At 56.0% G+C, this 19,467-nt stretch overlaps 1 protein-coding gene across 1 annotated transcript; it reads left to right on the forward strand.

Moving 5' to 3' along the window:
* The first annotated feature begins 2,727 nt into the window (after positions 1–2,727).
* Positions 2,728–11,858, forward strand: CCDC197 (coiled-coil domain containing 197). The gene is made up of 7 exons (XM_045823565.1): positions 2,728–2,822; positions 4,058–4,140; positions 5,693–5,883; positions 7,382–7,492; positions 8,313–8,432; positions 8,698–8,814; positions 11,660–11,858. Exons 1-7 carry the CDS (start codon positions 2,728–2,730, stop codon positions 11,804–11,806), a joined length of 864 nt encoding a protein of 287 aa, XP_045679521.1. The 3' UTR covers positions 11,807–11,858.
* The last annotated feature ends 7,609 nt before the right edge of the window (positions 11,859–19,467 follow it).

A 19,467-nucleotide genomic window follows, 5' to 3' on the forward strand; every position in this document is an offset into this window, starting at 1 on the left:
GGGGATCTAAGCAGTGTCAGGTCTTAGCACCTCTCCAGCTGAATAAACGGGCCAGCGCCCAGCCCCCACACCTGCCACCCCCGCAAAACTGCCTTTGGGGGCTGACCCCAGCAACTGCACTCCCTGGCTTCAGCCCCTCCTTTGTCAAAACTCTCTCAGGAAAGGGTCCTGAGATGATAGATGTTTCCCTTCAACCCCTGCTCCTAAGATAAAGCCTGAAAATTTTCTTCATACCCTTCTAGACTTTCTTCTGAGCGAACACACACACACACACACACACACACACACACGTTAATTTTTAAAAATGAGATGATGCTAAGTGTTACATGTAGATTATCTCATTTCATCCTAGGTGCCACTCTCTCCACGTTGTATTTCAGGAAGCTCAGGCTCAGAGAGCTTACGTACTTTCCCTGAGGTCACACAGCGGGTCGTCCGGCCTGGCTCTGCAGACTCGCTCTGCACCCTCGCCCTCGCCCTCTCTGGCTGCTGGGGAAGGCCCGCCAGGTCCTCGGTGGGGGTCCTGGGGCCGCAGGGCTGTGGGGGTTGGAATTCTGGGCCGGAGGCCTGGTCTGTCTGGCCCGTCCTTCTGCTGTGCCCCGAGACTCAAGCTCTGGGGTCAAATTCCAGCCCCAGGAGTCCTTGTTAAGATGGGTGTTTTTAAAGGGAGGCGAATTCTGTTGTCATTGAATTGTGGCTGTGCCCTTGAAGTGGGCCCCCAGCTCCCAAGGTTCCCAGCTGTCTGGACAGACAAGACCAGGGGATGGAGGAGGGTTGGGAGGCCTGAGACCTGGGCCCCTCACCAGCTCTGCAACCTTGGCAGTTCCCGCCTCTTTCGGCCTTGGTCTTCTCTCTCCTAAAGTTTCTTTCAGCCCCGGCATGAACCCCTGGCTCCCCACCTAAACGGGGAGGGCGGAGTCTGTAGCTGGCTGGGGAGGGGGTGGGGGCAGGAGGAGGAGGAGGAGGAAGAACCAGAGCAGTGAGGGGGGCTCTGAGGCAGGAAGTAGAGGAGGAAAGGAACGAGGTGGAGCTAAAGTGCAGGTTCTGGAGTCTGCAGACCTGGGTTCAAATCCTAGCCCAGGACCCGGCAGGTGCAGGGCCCTAGGTCAGAGGAGCCACAGTTGGCTCACGTTCTGCGTTGCTGACCAGAAATTCTTAATTCTCTGAACAGGGAGCCCAGCGATTTCACGTGCACCGGGCCCCACAAAATAGGGCGCCGGCCCCTGCCGCCAGTTATCATTGGCCTCGTGCCCCTGGCAGCTTCCTTTGCCTTCTGGGCCCTCGGTTTCCTCATCTGCAAAATGGAGCAACACTTCCACTCCCTTGAGGATTGTTTTGAGATGTAAAAGAGAGGCTGCAGGCAGGGGGCCAGGCAGGGCGAGTCCGTGATGGGGCCCATCCCTGGCAATTCGGACAGTCACTCTTTAGGGCCCGACAGGAGCAGCCGCAGTCTCGCCCCAGCACTCCCTGGGTACTGCTCAGTGCCCGGACTAGGGACACGCCCCAGCGGCAGCCACCCAGAATCAGGGAGAAGGAGGTCGAAGGGCGAGCGCCAGCACAGGCCAGGGAAAGTGGGCAGCCAGCAGCGTGGGGCATCAGGAACGACCCCGCCTTGCCTACCCGTGACCAAGCTGGAGAGAAAGGACAAAAACAGCCCACGTTTCCCCCGAAGTCCCCAACGCTTCTCCGCCCCTTCTCCTCAGGGGCTGCACCCCGGAGGCAGGAAAAAAGGGGAGCCCAGAGCCACAGAGACTCTGGCCCTTGGCCCACAGGTGGATCCCGCAGCGGACCTGTCAGGAGCCCAGGGGCCGGCATTGTGATGTCACGGCCCCGTGGTGGCTCTGTGCTCCTGGACTTGTGAGTGAGTCACCCGGGCCCCTTCCTCCTCCCTGTGCTCACGTAGGTACGTTCGATGCTTGGGGACTGGAAGAGCTGAGCATGCGGCCCCTCCCCTTCTCTCCTTGCTCCTCCCATGGGCTGGGGCTGGTCCAGGAGATGGCCAGTGGGTGGCACCTTTAGGGAGACTTCTTTTGGTCATAACTGGGAGCCAGACTCAGGCGAGTGGCCCAGGAACTCTTTGCAAGCCTGGGTCAGAACTGCCTGTTCGCTAGGCCACCTTCCCGGCTTGACCATGAGCCTGTTCAAAGTGTCCGTGTCGGTCTCCAGTCTAGCTTGCTCTGTGATGTGGGTTAAAGGCATACGTGGGTAGAGGGGAGGGCGTGGGGATGGGTAACACAGGTGCCTTCTCTCTGCGGGGGCAGCTTTCCGAGCCAGCGCCCAGCCCTGACACTGGGACTCAATCCTGGATGCCGTCAGAAACCAGCACCTGTTGGAGGTCCCAGGCATCTGGGTGCCCTTGGGGCTTGGTGGTGGTGTGTCTGCCCCACTCCTGGGCAGCAGGGCTGTAGTGCCGCTAGGGACTGGTGTGTTTGGCCTCTCCCAAGCTGGGGTGCAGCTCAAAGACCCCAGACTTTGGATTCACTGAACCCCAAGTCCAAGTCCAGGCCTGCTGCATGTCCTTGAGCTGGTCACTGGATCCCCTCTGAGCCTCCGTTTCCTTTTCTATGAAGGGGCAGTGTCACCTGGCTTCCAAGGACCGTCAGGAGCATCAGAAGGACAAAGCTGTTGCCCCGAGTGTCACTGTCCCCATTCACCTTCTTCCTGCCTGGCCCACATGGCCCTCGTCCTCCAGGGCGGCCTGGGATGGTGAGGGCAATGCCAGGGACCATGGACACAGGCCAGGGGGCGGGCCTGAGCGACGCTGGTGACAAGGACACAAACCTGCAGGTGCTGTTGCAGGAACTCTGCCAGCTCCAGGCCAAGTACGAGTTTTGCCAGGCCCCGCTCCCCTCCCCCTCCGTCACCGTCCCAGCACCACCTGCAGTGGGCTCTGGGTGGCTGGGACTGAGCCAAAATGCCAGGCGCCTGGTGCCTGGAAGTAAGTGGGGAGGGGCTGCCGAGGGGAGGGGGCGGGGCTTGCTCCTGTCCTGTGACCTCAGGCCCTGGGCCAGTCTCAGCCCTGCTCAGGCACCGTCTCCCGTCATGAAGGGATGGAAGGGCTGTGGGCGTCCACCCCTGAGCCCCTGTCAGCCCAGCCCCCATAAAATCAACCTGCAAGATTGTCACCTGGGTCTAGTGGAGACCTGTGTCCTAACCAACGCCCCCCACCCTTGGGGGCCCCCCAGTCTAAGGTTGCCCACAGGTGCCTGAATTAGGTGCAAATGGACGTGTCTGAGCCATTCGTAAGGAAACCGGCCCAACCCTTCCATCAGACTCTGTAAGGGCCGCCCGGCCCCAGTACGGCTTGGCCTGTGGCTCACAGGGCCCCACACAGTATTTGTAGGAAAAGACTATTTTTTCCTGCCTTTCCAGGGTTGTGTGGGTGAGAAAATGGGGCCTGGGAGGAACAGCCGCTGGCCCTGGGTCACTCTGCCCTCACTCAGAGACACCCCCATGTTGGCTCCACCCACCCGCGGGGGCAGGCCTGCTCCGCCCGCTGCCCTTGACTGCTGCTCTCGACCGGGCCCAGAGCCGCTCAGACTGGAGATTCCTCTAGCCAAGGGCGTCCCCTGAGAGTCAGAGGCGGCTGGGGCTGCTGGGACCCCCAACTCCAGCCTGAGTGCTCACGGTGTGCTCGATTCCCTGGACGGAGTCCTGGCCAGTCTGGGAGGGACGGGTTCTCATGACCCCCCATTACAGAAGGGCACAGAGAGGTGAAACACTGCCAGGTCACCAGCCAGCGGGGGCTCAGCCCCCCGCCACCTGCTCGGTCTCCAGGAGAGGCACCGCAGGCCCCCGCACCAGAATGACCCGGCTCCACTCCCCCCGGGTCCCTACCGCTTTGTGGCTCAGCCCGCTCGGCAGTAACCTGTGGACGGGGAGGCTGAAGCCAGCGGCCCCCTGATGGCGGGCCGTGGCCGGCCGGCCAGCACAGCTCTGAGCAGGAGGCCACAGAGGACGGTCTCGTCAGGGGTCCCGATCTGGAAACCTCCCAGCCGCATTCCCACTCTGGCTCACGCCTCGCCCCCGCCCCCCCCCCCCCCCAATGTCTCCACAGGCAGAGGAAACTGAAGCGAGAGGTCGAGAAGCACAAGCTCTTTGAAGACTTTCTGATTAAGGTCCTTGAGAAAATCCCCAAGGGTATGTCCGCAGCTTCCTCAGAAAGCCTGTCCTGTCTTGGCCCCTTCCTGGGCTCAGGACCGGGGCACCGGCCGAGGTCTTCCCGAGCCTGGAGCTCCAGTCGGAATAGGCGTCCACGGAGGCCGATGCCACCGTGTTTAGGACCGCACAGGTGCTGAGCCAGCCTGCCCGGGGAGCCCCAGGCCTGCCAGCGCCGGCCACGTGGCCCGCGGCAGGTTCCCGGGGACTTGGCCTCGGTAGCTGGACAGTGGGAACGGCCACAGGGAGGGGCACCAGGCGAGCGCACCCTTCCTACGCACGCAGCACGGGGCCCGGCGTTTAGGCAGCGCCCAGTAAGCGCGCACTGTTATCCCTCCTGTTTCGTTTGTCTTTGGGCTTGGTTTGTGTTTTGCTCTTGTCGACTAAAATTACACAGCCATCTGAATGCATTTATGTATTTTGTGTTGCATTATCCTGATTTATGCCAGAGTCCACTGTGACACGTGCTGGAAACTTGGGGGGTGGGGAAGGGAAGGGGAGACACACATTTTTACTGTCATCATATTATCATTTTAACATCATCAATAATCGTAAAAATAACCATCACCATTTACTAAATATTTAATCTGTGCTAAACTCCTTAGTAAATCTTGTTTTACTCTGCCATATGAGTTTCTGGGAACTGTGTATCCGGGCTCAGAGAGGTTAAGGGAGTTGCCCAAGGTCTCCCAGCCAGGAAGTGGTGGGGCTGGGCCTCAGACTCGGGTCTGACTTCGTAGCCACTGCACTAGGTGCTGTGGAGCTGCGGGAGCCCCGAGAGCTCAGCCCTGGAGGTCAGGGAAGGCTTCACGGAGGAGGCGGCTTCTCAGGAGGTACGAGGTACCGAGGTACCGAGGAGTTCTACAAAGGGGAGTGGCACCTCGGGCAGAGGGAAGAGCACACATTTAGGCTGGAGTCACGTCCTGCAAGGTGGGTTTGGGGATGGTGAGCTCCAGTGTGCTGGAGCGCCAGAACCTGGCAGGGGCTGCCGGGAGCCATGCCGGGAAGGTGGAGTAGCACCAAAGAGCCTTGGGCACCAAGCCGAGGAGGGGTGCAGGGCTCCAGGCCGAGCATGGGGCTTCAAGCAGACCCAGCACCCAGTGCTGCTTCTGGCAGCTTCCTGGTTCAGGGTCTTCCTAATTCAGCACCTCAACCCACCCAGAATGCGTGACTATCAGAGCTGGAGACTGCACCACGCAGGGTGGCTACAGCTCCTGTCCCCTTCTTCGAGGCTCCCCCAATCAGCAGTTTCTCCTCAGGGGCAGTCTCCCACCTCCCTGGGCAGCCTGGATGCAGAATCTGAGACCCCACTAGGCAGCCTTTCAAATGTTGATGCTTCTTTGGAAGAGGCGGGAGGTAGGTAGCTGCTGGACCAGCCCTGCCCCATTAGTGTCGGTTGCCTGGCATCTCTCCACTCTGGGGCTCCGGCTGGAATTCCGGGGCAACAGCAGAAGTCCCATCGACCTTATTAGCATCAGCCACTGCAGGGGGCAGGTAGGAAGCCCACCCATCCCCCATGGCGCTGTCTCCTTAGGCTACAGTGACGGGGAGGAGCCGGAGGAGGCCCCGAAGGAGGGCCTGGTGGAGGCCCTGGTGGAGCACTATGGGAAGCTCTTCACAGTCAGCCGGCTCGTCCAGAAGCACCTTGAGGCCTTCTCCAAGATGAGCCGGGCCGTCCACCAGAGCCTGGAGGCCTTAGAGGAGAGCCATGACGCTCTTATCCCGGTAACAGCCACCTGCAGCTGGCCCATTCCCCTTGGCCCAGAGAAGTGGGGTGATAGGGACCCCCTTCCCACACCCCCCACACCCCGCCCCTGCACCCTCAGGAAGGCCTGGAGCAGTGGTGGGCTGCTGGGCGGCTCCGGGTGGGGCTGCCACTCCAGAGACTTGCTCCGGAGGCTTTTCTCTCCCCCGCTGCTGGCTGGCTGGGGGTTTCCCCTGAGGCTCAGCTTATGTTTCAAAGGTGTTCTTCGTGGTAGAAAAGCCATGAGTTCTGGATTCAGACAGACCGGGGTTCAAATTCCAGCCCAGCCTCTGACTAGATGCATGACCCTGGGCAAGTCTGTACCCTCTCTGGGCCTCAGTTCCTCCAGTTTCTTCCTCTGTCAAGTGGAGGCAGTGCAGCTTAGCGGCTAGGCTGTTGAGAGATAGCGAAGTCAAACTGTATCAAAGTAAGTGCCCCCCCGAGGAGTTCTCTCTCTCTCTCCCTCCCTCTCCCATCCCCCTCCCTCTCCCTCTCCCCCTCTCTCCATTCTGGTTAATCTTGTAATAAACAGAACTTTTACCAGGAAGGATGGGCGTCGTAGGCAGAAGACACTGCTCCGTCAGAGGCATGGCATGAAAAATGTGCCTGCTGTAGGCGGGGCCCGGGGACAGAGGCGAAGGGGACACCAGAGGGAGAGGAAGAATGACAGGTTGATTGACTCTTGCAAAGGACCACTGCAGGACATGTCCAGTGAGCCTCTTCCCCCTGGTGGCAGCACGGAAACCTACACCCTTCTGTACTTTTTTTTTTTTTTTTTTTGAGAACCGGCCCCTCTGTGGGTGGGGGCCCTGGGCAAGCATTTTACATGCTTTATCTCATGTCGGCCTCACCCCAGCACCTGCGGGCAGGTGCTCCTACTCCGAGGGCCGAGACAAGGGCAGTGTTGTTAGTGCGGAGTTAGGTCCCATTTTTATTTAAAATGTCACTATTTTGTTCATCACAGACATTTTTTTGCATTAACTTTGATTTTTAAATAACACTGCATTAAAATATTTATCTTATGGCTGAGGGTTTCTTTTGACACCCTCTTACATTTTGCCCCTCAGACCCAGCCAAACTGTTCTTGCCACTTTCGAGGAGAGGAGACTGAGGCCCAGAGAAGTGAGGACACTTGAGTCTGTCCTGGGTCTTTGGAAGACACCCCGTGAGGCCTGGAGGTGGGACTGTGCTCGGCACAGCCTGGCCCCCAGGGCCCTCCCAGTGACCCCTGAGGCCAGGAGGGCACAGGCCGTGGCTCTGGTTACGACGGGGGATAAGGCGCTCTGGGGCTGAGTTGGGATTCCAACCCCGTCGGCCTGGATGTGCCCCCTGCCGCGTCTCCTGTGCCCTGAATGGCCCTGACCTCCTAGAATGTTCTCTGCCTCCCACACCCATCATCACGCAGACCACCCTGGGCAGTGCTTCTTGGGACCTGGGCGGGCTCGCTGCACCAGAGTGACCTGGCCATTCTCCCCGCAGAGCCTCAAGGTCCAGCTGTGTCAGCTGCAGAGGAGGTGTGACCGCAGGCAGTGGCAGCAGTGGCAGTCAGCACAAGATGTCACCTACCAGAAAGACACGGGCAGCTGTAATGTGAGTCCAGTGAGCTGGCCCAGGGGTGGGGGCAGGAGCTGGGGGCTGCTGTCTCCTCACCCCCCAACACCTCCCTCCCCACACTTACCCACTTGCTCTCCATGGTGACTATTAGCTTTCAAAGGGCTTCTCTAAGATGGGGTGAGTGTTACTTTAAGATGGGAAAACAGGGGCCGCAGATAGTTATGGACCCAGCTCTACCAAGAACCAGAGCTGGTCCCCCTGTCCCAGGGTCTGGCATGTGCTGGGTGCTTACTCAGCGCTTCTGTCCTGCTTGTGATTAATAATAAAATAATAACGTTTAAGTGAGTGCCTATTGTGCACTATCTTCAGTAATTCTTGGACCTCGTTGACCAGGGCGTGCTTAGGCCTACCCCAAAATAGGCACTCCTGACTGGTCTTGATTCTTACCCATTCCTGTTGCACGGATGAGAAAAGCTATGCTCAGATGTGTGAGCCATGGTTGAAGTTCACGACTAAGGGCCAGGATCTCTGACCTCAAGCTCTCAAGCTGTTTTTTCCTGGACTTGGACATGTGAACCAGTTACCTGCCCAGCCCCTAGGCCCCACCTAGTCCTCCAGCCTCAGGGGCTGCTGGGAGGACACAGAGGGAGGCCCCGGGCACAGGCCTGCTCTGGGCACCCTCTGCCTGGGCAGGTCGGCACGTGTAAATGTAAGGCCTCCTCCGGCCCGTGGGATCCTAGCTTGGAAGCCGTGAGAGTTGGGGCCTGCAGGCTGCTGACCTCCAGCCACGGAGCTTAGACAGGGAGCAGATTGGCCACAGTCTCTAGAGCCCCTTCTGGTTCTGGGTCTTTTTAAGGTGGGAAGCAAGGCTGCTGCAGCTGAGCACCACCCTGGAGGCCTGAAGTCCAGCCCTCTGGCGCCACCTGGAGTGGGCAGTGCTGGGTTCCCACAGGCTCCTGCCCAGCCCCTGCCCCAGGTAGGGACCGCAGACCCTGGGGGGAGGGGGCTGATCGAAGCCCCTTTGGGGGTGGGGCACGGACCAGGATGAGAAGGTGCTCCTGGCTCCAGGACGCCTGACCCGAGTGAACTGGGGCCAGGGACCAGCGGGTGCCGGGAGAGGGCTTGAGCCACTGCCTCCCTATCCTCCTCTTCCTCCTGTTTCTCCTCCTTTTCTTCTTCTTCACCCTCCCACTCTAACTCCTCCTCCCCTTCCTCCTCCTCCCCTCCTCTTCCTCCTGCAGAACCAGCTGCTCAACTACCTGCACACAGTCATCAACAACATGGCCCAGCAGTGCTGTTCCTCTGCCCGCGTCCTACCTGAGAGCATGGGCCTCTTCTCCAAGCTGGACCTGATTCAGGTGACGACTCTCTGCCTCCCAGGCCGGCCCCAACCTCAGCCTGTCCTGGGCCCGGGCTCCTGGCGCTCTTGCGTTTAGCCCCTTCTCAGCCCCTCCCCCCACAGCCTCACGGGGAACCGGTGCCATGGGTCTCCAGGCCTCTCTTCGTCTCTCAACAAACTCGTGATGAGCACCCATTAGGTGCAGGGTCGGAGGTGGGTGTCAAGGAATTCCTGGCCTGCCTGGTCTTTATGCGTAAGCCCACCCTGGCACACCCCACCACACACACACAGTGTACACACCCTTAAAGACATGCCCGTGTGCTCTCTGCACACCTAACAACACACACAAACCATACACTGACACACCTGTGAACTCATGCACTAAAATGCACACGGAAGACATCATGCATTCACACGTGTGCGTGCTGGGAGGGGGCATTTCAGTGGCTGGGGGAGCCTGTGTGCAGGGTGCTCCGTTTAAACCGAAGTCGGAGGAACCTTCCCTCCTTGGGCGCCACCCCCCCGGGGAGAAGCCCCACCGTTCATCATGCTGATGCTGCCGGGACAGAGAACAGGTGACCAGGTCAGCGTCCTCTGGCCACAGAGCATGCCTTTTACAATTTTTAGTAGTTTTACTATGCTATAATTCGGATACCATCGCATTTCTCACTTCAGTGTTTTCAGTACAGAATTGCACAGCCACCATCAGTATCGAATTCCTGGACATTCCATCACCCCCCAGTGCACTTTGCACCTGGCTGCTTTCCCGTCCTAGAGTGGCTGCCAGGTCCGTCCGTGTGGCAGCGTGAGCAGCCCTCCACCCCCGTGAGTGCCTGGATAACAGCCCGTTGTTATGGACAGCCCACGCTATGTTTACTCGGACGTTTGGGCTGTTTCTGACTAGTATGAGTAAGGCTGCCATGAACACTCATGAACTCATTTTTGTATGGACATGTCTTTTCAATTATTTTGGGTACATACTCAGGAGTGAAATTTGAGTCATGTGGTAACTCTGTATTTAACATAATATGAAGCACCTGCCATGCTGTTTTCCAGAGTGGCTACATAACTTTACAAGCTTATGGTCATTATATGAGGCTTCCAATTTCCCTGCTTCCTTGACAACACTTGGTATTGTCTGTGTTTTGTACTTTAGCCATCCCGATGCATCCTGATGGGTGTGAAGTACTGTCTCGTGGTGGTTTGGATTTGCATTTTCCTTATGACTCAATGTTGAGCATTTTTTCATAAGGTGTTTATTGACTGTTTGTATATCTTCCTTGAAGAAATACCTATTCAGATCCCTGCCCAGTTTTTCATGGGATCATTTGTCTTTATTGTTGAGTTGTAAGAATTCTTTGTCTATTCTAGATACAAGTCCCTCATACCTTATATGATTTGAAATATTTTCTCTCATTCTGTGGATTGTCTTCTCATATTGATGGGGCAGAAAGCTGTTCATTTTCTTGAAATCTGATGTCGCTGTTTTTTGTTTACATGCGCTTTAGGCATCAAACCTAAAAACCTATTGCTTACCTAATCTGAGCTCGTGAAGATTTATGCCTACGTTTCTTTGTAACAAGTTTATAGTTTTTGCCCTACTATTTAGGTTTACGATCCATTTTTAGTTATTTTTGCGTATTTTACAAGGTAGGAATCCAATTTCATTCTTTTGCCTAAGGATGTTTAGTCCTTATACCATGTGTTGAAAAAAAAACCTATTCTTTCTCCATGGAATTGCCTCCTCGCCTTTGCCAAAAATCAGTGGGCCATCCGTGTGGGTTTGTCTCTGGGCTCTCTAGTCTGTCCCCCTCTGGTCTGGTTGTCTGTCCCCACGCCAGTACCGCACTGTCTTGACTGCTGTAAGTTTTGTCGTAAGTTTTGAAATCAGAAGGAGCCAGTCCGACGGCCTAGTTCTCCGTTTCTGAGGTTGTTCGACTCTTCTAACAGGCCCGCGTGTCTTACACCACGTGTGGATGGGTGGTGGCTGGGCTTCAGGCGCGGTGTGACCCGAGGTCAGCGGCACCCCTGAGGCCCCGGCCTTGCCACCCTCCCGTGTCTGCCGTCTTCAGCCTGGGCGTCCCCCTGAGTCATAACTGGCTTTCCCCCGCGTGAGGCGGGCTCAGTGGAGACGTTCAGACAGCACCCCCGGCTCCTCTGGACCCCGCGCTGCCCAGCAGCAGCAGTCAGCGGGGAGCAAGCCTGCAGCCCAACCAGTCGACAAGGACTGGTCACGAGAGTGTCGCAGGCTGTGTCAGGGCCACCGTGTGGCAGAGCCTGTCAGCAGCATCTGCTGGGGCTTCACTCCTGGCATGAATGATGCAATTTTGAATGAGGGCGCGTCTGTCTAAATAGTCACAGTGTATCCATTTCATCTCCTCCCCAAGAAAAAGGAGGAATGTCCGGGGCTCCCGGAGCATGGTCTCCTGTAATGATCACTCAGCCCAGGTGTAGAGCCACCTGCCCGTGCTCAGCACCGTGCCAGGCAAAGCGTTGGAGGGGGGAGCGGGCGATACAGGGTCACCTGTCCTTGAGAAATGAACGCCGCTCAGAGAGGGGGGCCAGGGCAGTCAGAGTGTGCTCCGTGGAGGAAGCAGGGGTCAGAGGCAACCACACTCAAGAAGCCACACAGCAACGTCAACTCTGCGTCCTCCAGCTCTGCCCGCACTGGGCCGCGCAGCCTCAGGCAAGTCTCTTAGCCTCTCTGCCCTAGGTTTGCTCATTTGCCAGTCATCACCGGGACCACGCCCACTTCAGGGCCCTTGCGGAAGCTAAAGGAGATGTAAGCAGATTTTGACGGTGCCTTGGAAGTGGTGTCAAGGATGTAAAGAACCGTCAGGTGAGAGATTTGCTTTTCCCCCCAGGAATTTATGTTGGACAAAAAGGAGACTATGAGATTTATCTCACTGCCATGGAACCCGGAGTGTGCTGCTCAGGTGAGAGCCCCGAGGGCCAGGGACTCGGAAGTCACCCCAGACCCTTCAGGAAATGTCCGAGGAGCCAAGATTTAATCCCAAGGACACCCCTCCCAGCACCCAGACTTCGGAGGGCTCCGGCCGGTGCCCACCCGCCGGCGGACACAGGCCTGCCAGCATCACGACTGCCTACTGACCTGCTTGGCCTCCTGTTCTCACTGCCAGCGCCCCTGGGTGGGTGGGAGCCAGCCCGGGGGCAGTGAGAGTGTGTCGGGTGCCGCCCCCCACACTGGGGGATTGGCAGGGATTAAAGTGAGCTCTGTCTGGGCCCACGGGTAAGAAAGAGGGGTTCCTGAGTTGGAGGCAGCTGCCAGGCGGGAAGTCCTAGTTGGAGACCTGCACCAGGAGCCGGGCCTCCCTTTCTGTCATTGGTGGGTTCATCTGAGACCCAGGTGCTTCAGATGTAGGGAGTGTCTGAGGCACAAGAACTCTCATAATGAGCCACCCGGGGCTGCAGGATGCACGGGAGCTCGCCTTGCACACAGCAGATGGGGAGCACTGAATTTGTGGGAGCATTTCATCACCAAGCTGAAGCCTTCTGCCCACACCTTGGAGGGTCCCAGAGCCCCTGGACCGAACGCTATTCTTAGGGAAGCCCCGGCAAGGTGGAGCCCCTTGCAGGCTGGTTTTCCCACCTGCACAATCAGGGGAGAGGATGTGTAAGGGAGTCCCCTCTCCAGGCTGATGGTCTAGGTCAAGGTTGGACAAGCTTAGTCTGCGTGGAAGGCACTGGTTTGGTTTCATTGTGTCCCTGGGGTAGAATCATCCTAGCAACCGCCGCAGTGGTGAAAAGCATTCACCGCTGGAGGTCTGCTGATGTTAATTCCTACAGGTAGAAGTTCAGAGCTAAGAGCCACATTTGAATGGCAAGCTGAGCTGAGTCAGCAAATTAACTTTCCGAGAGATGTTTTGGAAAAGGTGCTGCTACTCAGCGAGCTAACACCGAGGGTCCGTGGTACCCAGGTGCAGGTGGGAGAGGGGAACGGGAGGCTCGGAGGGGGAGCAGGACTTGTCCACCGAGTTAATTAGGGAGCTAAATATAATAAAGGTGGCTGAGTGTGGTCACGTGTTTTTTTTTTTAAAGAGAGGGGAAGGGAGGGAGAAAGGCAGGGTGCATGCCCACAACCCAGGCATGCACCCTCACCGGGGATCAAACTGGAAGCTTTCGGTGGTCAGGCCGGTTCTCAATCCCCTGAGCCACCCCAGCCGGGCTGTGGCCGGGTCTTAAGAGCAGCTGAAACAAAGGGGATCTGAGGAGGCAGCATCATTCTGAGTTTCTGGTCTCACCGGCCTTTGTGGCAAAGAGGATATCTCAGCTGGGGCTTGAGTCAGGTTTTGAAAGGAGGAAGTGGGGGAGGGAGGAAGAAAGGGAAGGAAACACAGGAGGAAGGACTTCCAGTTTGGCCTCAGGACGAAGAACCTGACAGGTAGTCCGAGAAGGTGGGCTGGGAGACCCCCGTGGGGTCCCAAAGGCCAGGCCACGAGGTTTGGCCTCTAGTCACACACGAGGATGTCTTAGTGCATTTGTGCTGCTATAACAAAAAACCGTGGACGGGGTGGCTTACACAACAGACGTGCATTTCTCACAGTTCTGGAGGCTGGGGGTCCAAGATCAAGGCACCAGCAGGTCCTGTGTCTGGTGAGAGCTTGCTTCCTCACTCACAGATGACTGTCCTCTTGCTGTGTCCTCTCCTGGTGCAAGGGGCAAGGGAGCTCTTTCAGGGCCCTTTTGTAAGGGCGCTAGTCCCATTCATGAGAGCAGAGCCCTCAGGACCAACCACCTGCCAAAGGCCCCAGGGGCACATCGGGGGTAAGGGTTCCAGGGAATCAGCTGGGGCGGGGGGGGGGGGAAGGAACATTCAGTCCATTGCAGAGACCCTCTCACGTTAGTTCATACTCCCCCAGTCCTCTCTCCCCACAACCTCTGCTTTCCAGGGAGATCTAAGTATCCCGTTAACCTCCCTGTACCGTGGGTACACGTTAGGCCAGTGATTCTTCGATGTGAACTCCCATCAGGAAGGCTCGTCACGGCACAGAGTGCGGCCCCGCCCCGGGGGCTTGGGACCCAGCAAGATCCCAGGTGATGCCGACGCTGCCCGTCCCAGCACCACACTTCGAGAACCGCTGCTTCAGAGTCACGGCCAACCCTCAACGCCTAAAACGGGGGTCTGAGCCACCTGGAGCACATCTGCCCTGCCTGGGCTCCAGGCCCCCATCTGCACGGTGGGGCTGGGCCTGCCATTCTGGGAGGGCCACCCCCACTCCATCGGACTGTCTAACCCCCTGCAAGGTGTTGGCTGTAACAGCCCCTTATGGGCCCAGGGCCTGGATCGCGGCTTTGTAGCTTTGCCGGCCAGGGCTCTGTGGAAAGCAGGCTGTCCCCCTGTCTCCTGCCATCCACCTGCCGTGCACCTGTGGTGCATCTGTAGGGCAAGTTCAGATGGGCTGTCACACTCCTTGGGAAGCAGGATGATCAGAACAGACACCCGGTGTGCCAGTGGCCCTGGTGGGCCATCAACCTAAATTGAACAAGGTCCCAGGTGGTTCTGATGCAGATGTGTCTCCAAGCAACAGGTGAGAAATAGTGGGTGTCGAAACGTGGAAAAGGAGAAAACCTGGTCCACATTTGCGTGGTCTTCAGTTGGGAATGACTTTGGAAGCACGAAAGCAGAAGTGACACCTGAAAATATGACCACAGAAAAATTAAACATACATCCACCTCAGAGCACACAAAAATACTTAAAGACAATAAACTGAAGGGACACGTTGAGAAATTGGAAAAAGGAACAAGTTTTGACATGAATTGTTCATATTCAGCAAATCAACGTAAGTAAAAATAGCCTATAAACATGAGAGACATTTCAGCCCGCTAAAAATAAAACTAAAGCATGTAATTTCTGCCCATCTCAAATGTTTAAGCAAAAATACTACTGCTCATAACTGAGGTTCTCCGACCCTGTGGTACCCTTTGCGAATAAACTCTCTGGAAAGCAGTTTGATAAGAGGTCTCTAGAGGGTTCAACACTGTTTCTGTCTTTGGCCCAGTAATTCTAGGTCAAGAAATTCAAGTTCGTAAAACCAGAGCTGTTTGGTTCTGAAAGCCCAACTCAACTGGGCTGAAGCCAAAAAGAGAAGGCATTGGATTTTTAAAAAATATTTTATTAATTTTTAGAGAGAGGGGAAGGGAGGAAGAGAGGGAGAGAAACCTCAACATCCATGGGTTGCCTTACAACGTACCCCAACCCTAAGCCCAGTCCTCCGCTAAATCCACTGAGCCACACCAGCCAGGGCTGCTTTGGGTTTTAAAGTTGAAAGGCCAGGACCCCGGCCTCACATGCAGTTAATTCAGGAGCTCATTGTCAACAGAATCTGGCCTGTCTTTGTCTTTGGGCTCTGCTGTCTACACATTGGCTTTATTCTCAGGCTCAGTGTAAACGATGGCACCTCTAACGATGAAGTCAGAGGAAGAGATGAAGTCAGAGGAAGAGACGGTGACTCTTCCCAGTAAGTCCCCGGGCAAGTCCCAGAGTTCATGCTGATTGGATGATCATGGGTCACGTGCCTCCCTTTAAGAAAACTCCTGATTGGCCAGGCCTAGGCTACCACATCCATTCTAACCAATCTCTGTCACTAGGAGGGATTCCCTGCTCTGACTGGCCAGACCTGGCTCAAATTTTTGTTTGAGTTTTAGTGAGACAAATGGCTGGAGGCCATTCCCCTGGGGCCCGTGGTGTGCGCCACATGAACTTCATGGACTGAAAGGAAGGGGCAGGCGCAGGTCCCCCAAAGGGACATCAGAGGGAGGTGGGGCCTGGAGCCCACCAGCGAAAGCAAGACGTTTGGTGCAGATGCAACAAGGCGGCTCTACAAAGGTGTCCGCCACGGTGTGGTTTATAGTAGCCAAACTGGAAACAACCTAGATATCTCAGAGGAAGAGTTCAAGAAATGATAGTTCTGCAACCATAAATTAGAAACCCCAAAATACTTAACGTAAGGAAAAATAGGATGTAAACTAAGTGAAAAAGGGGGGGATTTTTAAAAAGTAGACTATGAAAAAGCACAAATTGGTAGCTATAAAATAGACTTGTGGGGGGAATCACTGAAATGATATAACTGTTGTACACCTGAAACTAATATAAACTAATACTGAATGTCAACTGTGATCAAAAAATAAAAATTTAAAAAATGTAAGCAGAAGTTAAAACAGCCAGCTGTCTACCTAGGATGGCTCGGCTGAAGTAAGTCGAGTCCCATTTCTTTGCTTTATAATCTCTGCTCTATCACGTTGATACTGTTTGAATGAAGGGATGCGTAGGGCAGTGGGGCGGGGACACGAACCAAAGTGAGCTGACATGATTCAAAATCATTACAGACTTACTCTAAAAATTTTAAAAATAAAAAAAGTAGACTCTACACCCAATTTGGTAAAAATCATCTGTATAAAAGAGAAGAGAGAACCAGACTAAAGCGGTGTTTCCAGATGGGAGAAGCCTGACCCTGGGGAGGAGTGGGCAAGCATTAGACCCACCGGGCAGGGGAGATTGGGCTAGTGGTCCCAGGTCCCCACCCCCCTGTGGTGGCATCCACATCCACGTTCTCACCAGAGGCTCATGGTGGGCAGAGTATTCAGCACCCCCTCTTTGCATTGGCCACGTGTCTGCCTTTGGCTAATAGGGTGGTAGTGGCTTACGACTCAAGCAGAGGCTTAAAACATCCTTGTGCAGTGGGGCTCCGCCACCATGAGCTTAGTCACGAGCCTCGGGAAGCCCCCTGGTTCCAGAGGAATGAGCCACGTGAGGCAGATAAGGACCCAACCCGAAGCATACGTCCACCGAAATCGTCCAGTTCTCAGCCAGCCTGCAGGCCAGAGGGAGAAGGAAATGCTTATCATGGGAAGCCAGTGAAGTCCGAGCTTGTTTGTCGTGCAGCGTGACAGCGATAGCTGCCTGATACACCAGCACCCCAAATCCCGGGCCCCCTCGGACCCCAGGATCACCAGCCTCTGGAGACCAGTCAACCTGATGGACATCAGCAGTGGTTAGCGCTGCTAACCACAGTGCTTAGTCGGCAGGGATTAGCTCTGAACTGTGGAATCCCAATTGTTTTTATTCTCCCTTATTTATTTTTTCCAACGATTTTGTAATGAGTATGCTTAAACTTTATAACCAGAGAAAGTGCTTTGTTCAGAAATGAGGAAAATTCATTGGAAACCCACTCTTCTTGGCATCTTACTGATCCTAACCTTCGGTGTCTCCAAGGACAAACTAATGATCAAGTCCTTCACCCACGGGAGCGTCTTCAAGTCTCTGAAGGCCAGATTCTTGGCTCTCTGCACATTGTCTTCAAGTGTGGCAGCTCTGGTTTCTTGAACGTGGCCCCGCTCTCTGAATGGGTCTCCTCCACGTGTCTCTAGCCGTATGTACAACATGGCGTCCCCATCTGAGTTCCCTTCTCCAGGTGAGGAGGTTGGCCAGACGGGAATGACGGGAAACATCTGGAAGGGGCTTCCTTGCCGTGGCCCCAGCTGTAGAGGTACTGGGCATTCCAGCCCTCCTCCCAGGCTCTCATCTGGGGGACGTGCCCTGCCCAGCCCTGCTCTTGACCCAGGAATGGCCAGGCTACTTTGGGGCTTGTGCTCTGAGGCTGGAAATGTGGCCAGCCCACGGGCACGTCTCAAATGTCTTCAACCCTGAACTACCTGGCCCTGGTGTGTCCCCCGCTGTTCCTGCTAGGCGTCTCTAGAAGATGCTACAAGGTTTCCATGCCCTTTGGTGCCAAAGCTCACTTATCCCTGGCTGCCAGCTGCTCGGGCTGTCTGCACAATTCAGTACGAAGTGAGGTGCTGCTGTGTTCAGACCCCAGAGACAGGAGCCCTGGCTCCCCAACTGCACCGTGGATGAGGAAGTGTGTAGGCTGGAGCTTCGTCTCCTTGGCCCCTCACTCTCCGTGCCTCCCTCTCTGGGGGCCCCCTCGCACACACGGCAGGTGTTCGGGAGTGGACGAATGGGTGCACGTGAGTGAACCAAGACTTAGGCTCCTGATGGCTATCCCCATGGTTCAGAATGCGGAGACCACTGTGCTCACCGAGTCCTTCCTCCCAGCAACCATCAGCTAGGAAGCAGTGTCTCCCCAGCTCCATACTACAGAGGGGGAAGCTGTAGCTCAGCACAGTTATGTGGCTCTGCCAAGGTACCAGAGGCTGAGCAGGGACATTAACTCAAGTCCATGATGCCCAGGGAACAACTGGCACTGGAAACAGTTTGGTGTAAATAGAGGTAACGTGCACTGGGCACTTGCTGTGTGCCAGGAACCTCACTGAGCTTGTTGCCACTGAGGCAGCCGTCATACCAGCCCAGTGAGAGTGACTACCCCCACTGCACCCAAGAGGAAATGGAGGCTCAGAGAGGTTGAAGGCTTGCCTGAGGCCACACAGCCCAGGAGCCAGGTGCCACGTCTGTCTCCCTTGAGCTGGTGCCACCGGCTGAAGGTAGCGTAGCCATGCTATGAATCATGAACAGCAGGCAGGAGTCCATGGCTCAGTGTCAAATCTGTGTAACAGCTCCCAGAGATGACATCTTCCCCCTGTTTTTTTGAGCTGTAGTTGAGGAAAGATTCTATTACGCATATACTGAGATCCTGGGTAAGGCTGTTTTGTTTAAAAGCATCACTACTAAAAAGTTCTTTAAATATTGGGGTTTTTTTAACCCCCCAGATTGTCCAAGCCTCTCATTGAGTGAGGAATCAGAGGCCAGAGAGGGCATGGAAGTGAACTGAGGCCACACAGCATCGAGTGGCATAATCAGTCCAGCCTGGGGCTCAGCGTTGCTGCAAAACAGCCCAGGGCTCCTTCCACAGCCGGGTCGTGCTGGGAGGAGAGTGGGCCTCGGGCTCAGGGCTTGGTGTGATCCCGCATGAGGGTCCCTAGAGGCCTCAACTCACTCAGGATCCTCCTCCCTAGAGGCCTCAACTCACTCAGGATCCTCCTCCTGGGGACGCCGCATGCCGTGGGTGTGGGCTGAGACCAGGCCCCAGGCAACGCCGCCACAAGCACTTCCCTTCTCTCCCCAGCGGACTCCGCATCCGCACCCCACGTGACCACACCTGACTCAGTCATTCCTCCGCCAAGCGAAGCCTAGCACAGCCTGGCGTGAGCACTAGGTGAGGAGTCAGGAGTCCGGGGATCCAGCCCAGCTGGGCCACTTCCATGCTGAGTGAGCAGCATGGGCTGCTTCGGGCACCCCTCTGGCTTCCTGGGCTGTAAAACACGAAGTGCAGACGCTCTCCCAAAGCAATTAGGGGTGAGGGGAGTCCAGTGCCCACCCCCACCCCTCCTGCAGTCACATACTTGGTGATTTCAAACCCAGCTCTGGAGTCGGGCTGCCTGGATTGACTCCTACTGCGTGCTGTGTGAATTTGCCCCCATAAAGCAGAGGTGAGAAAATTAAGAAAGAAAGATAATATAGGTTGAGAGTTTAGGATAATGCCTAATACACAGTAGGTGCTCAGTAAAAATTAGCTATCAGTCTTATTGCTCCTTGAGCCTCCATTGGCCCCACCCTACCCACCTAGGAGATAGATGCACTTGGAAGATGGTGTCTGTTTGCCCTAGAGACTAGCCTGGCGCCTGGGGCCAGGCGGTGAGACTGGGGTGGGGAGCTGCTCAATACCTGCTCCTGGAAGTATTAACACCTGTAAAG

This window comes from Phyllostomus hastatus, unplaced genomic scaffold, assembly GCF_019186645.2.
Source record: "Phyllostomus hastatus isolate PE091 unplaced genomic scaffold, TTU_PhHast_1.1 phas_scaffold_501, whole genome shotgun sequence".
Classification (NCBI taxonomy): domain Eukaryota; kingdom Metazoa; phylum Chordata; class Mammalia; order Chiroptera; family Phyllostomidae; genus Phyllostomus; species Phyllostomus hastatus.

Bases quoted from the DNA above. Each gene is read 5' to 3' on its own strand.
- CCDC197 (XM_045823565.1), top strand. From the start codon at position 2,728: ATGGACACAGGCCAGGGGGCGGGCCTGAGCGACGCTGGTGACAAGGAC. The intron at 5,884-7,381 runs GTAACAGCCACC...TTCTCCCCGCAG, and splicing joins GCCATGACGCTCTTATCCCG to AGCCTCAAGGTCCAGCTGTG. The intron at 8,815-11,659 runs GTGACGACTCTC...TTTTCCCCCCAG, and splicing joins CCAAGCTGGACCTGATTCAG to GAATTTATGTTGGACAAAAA.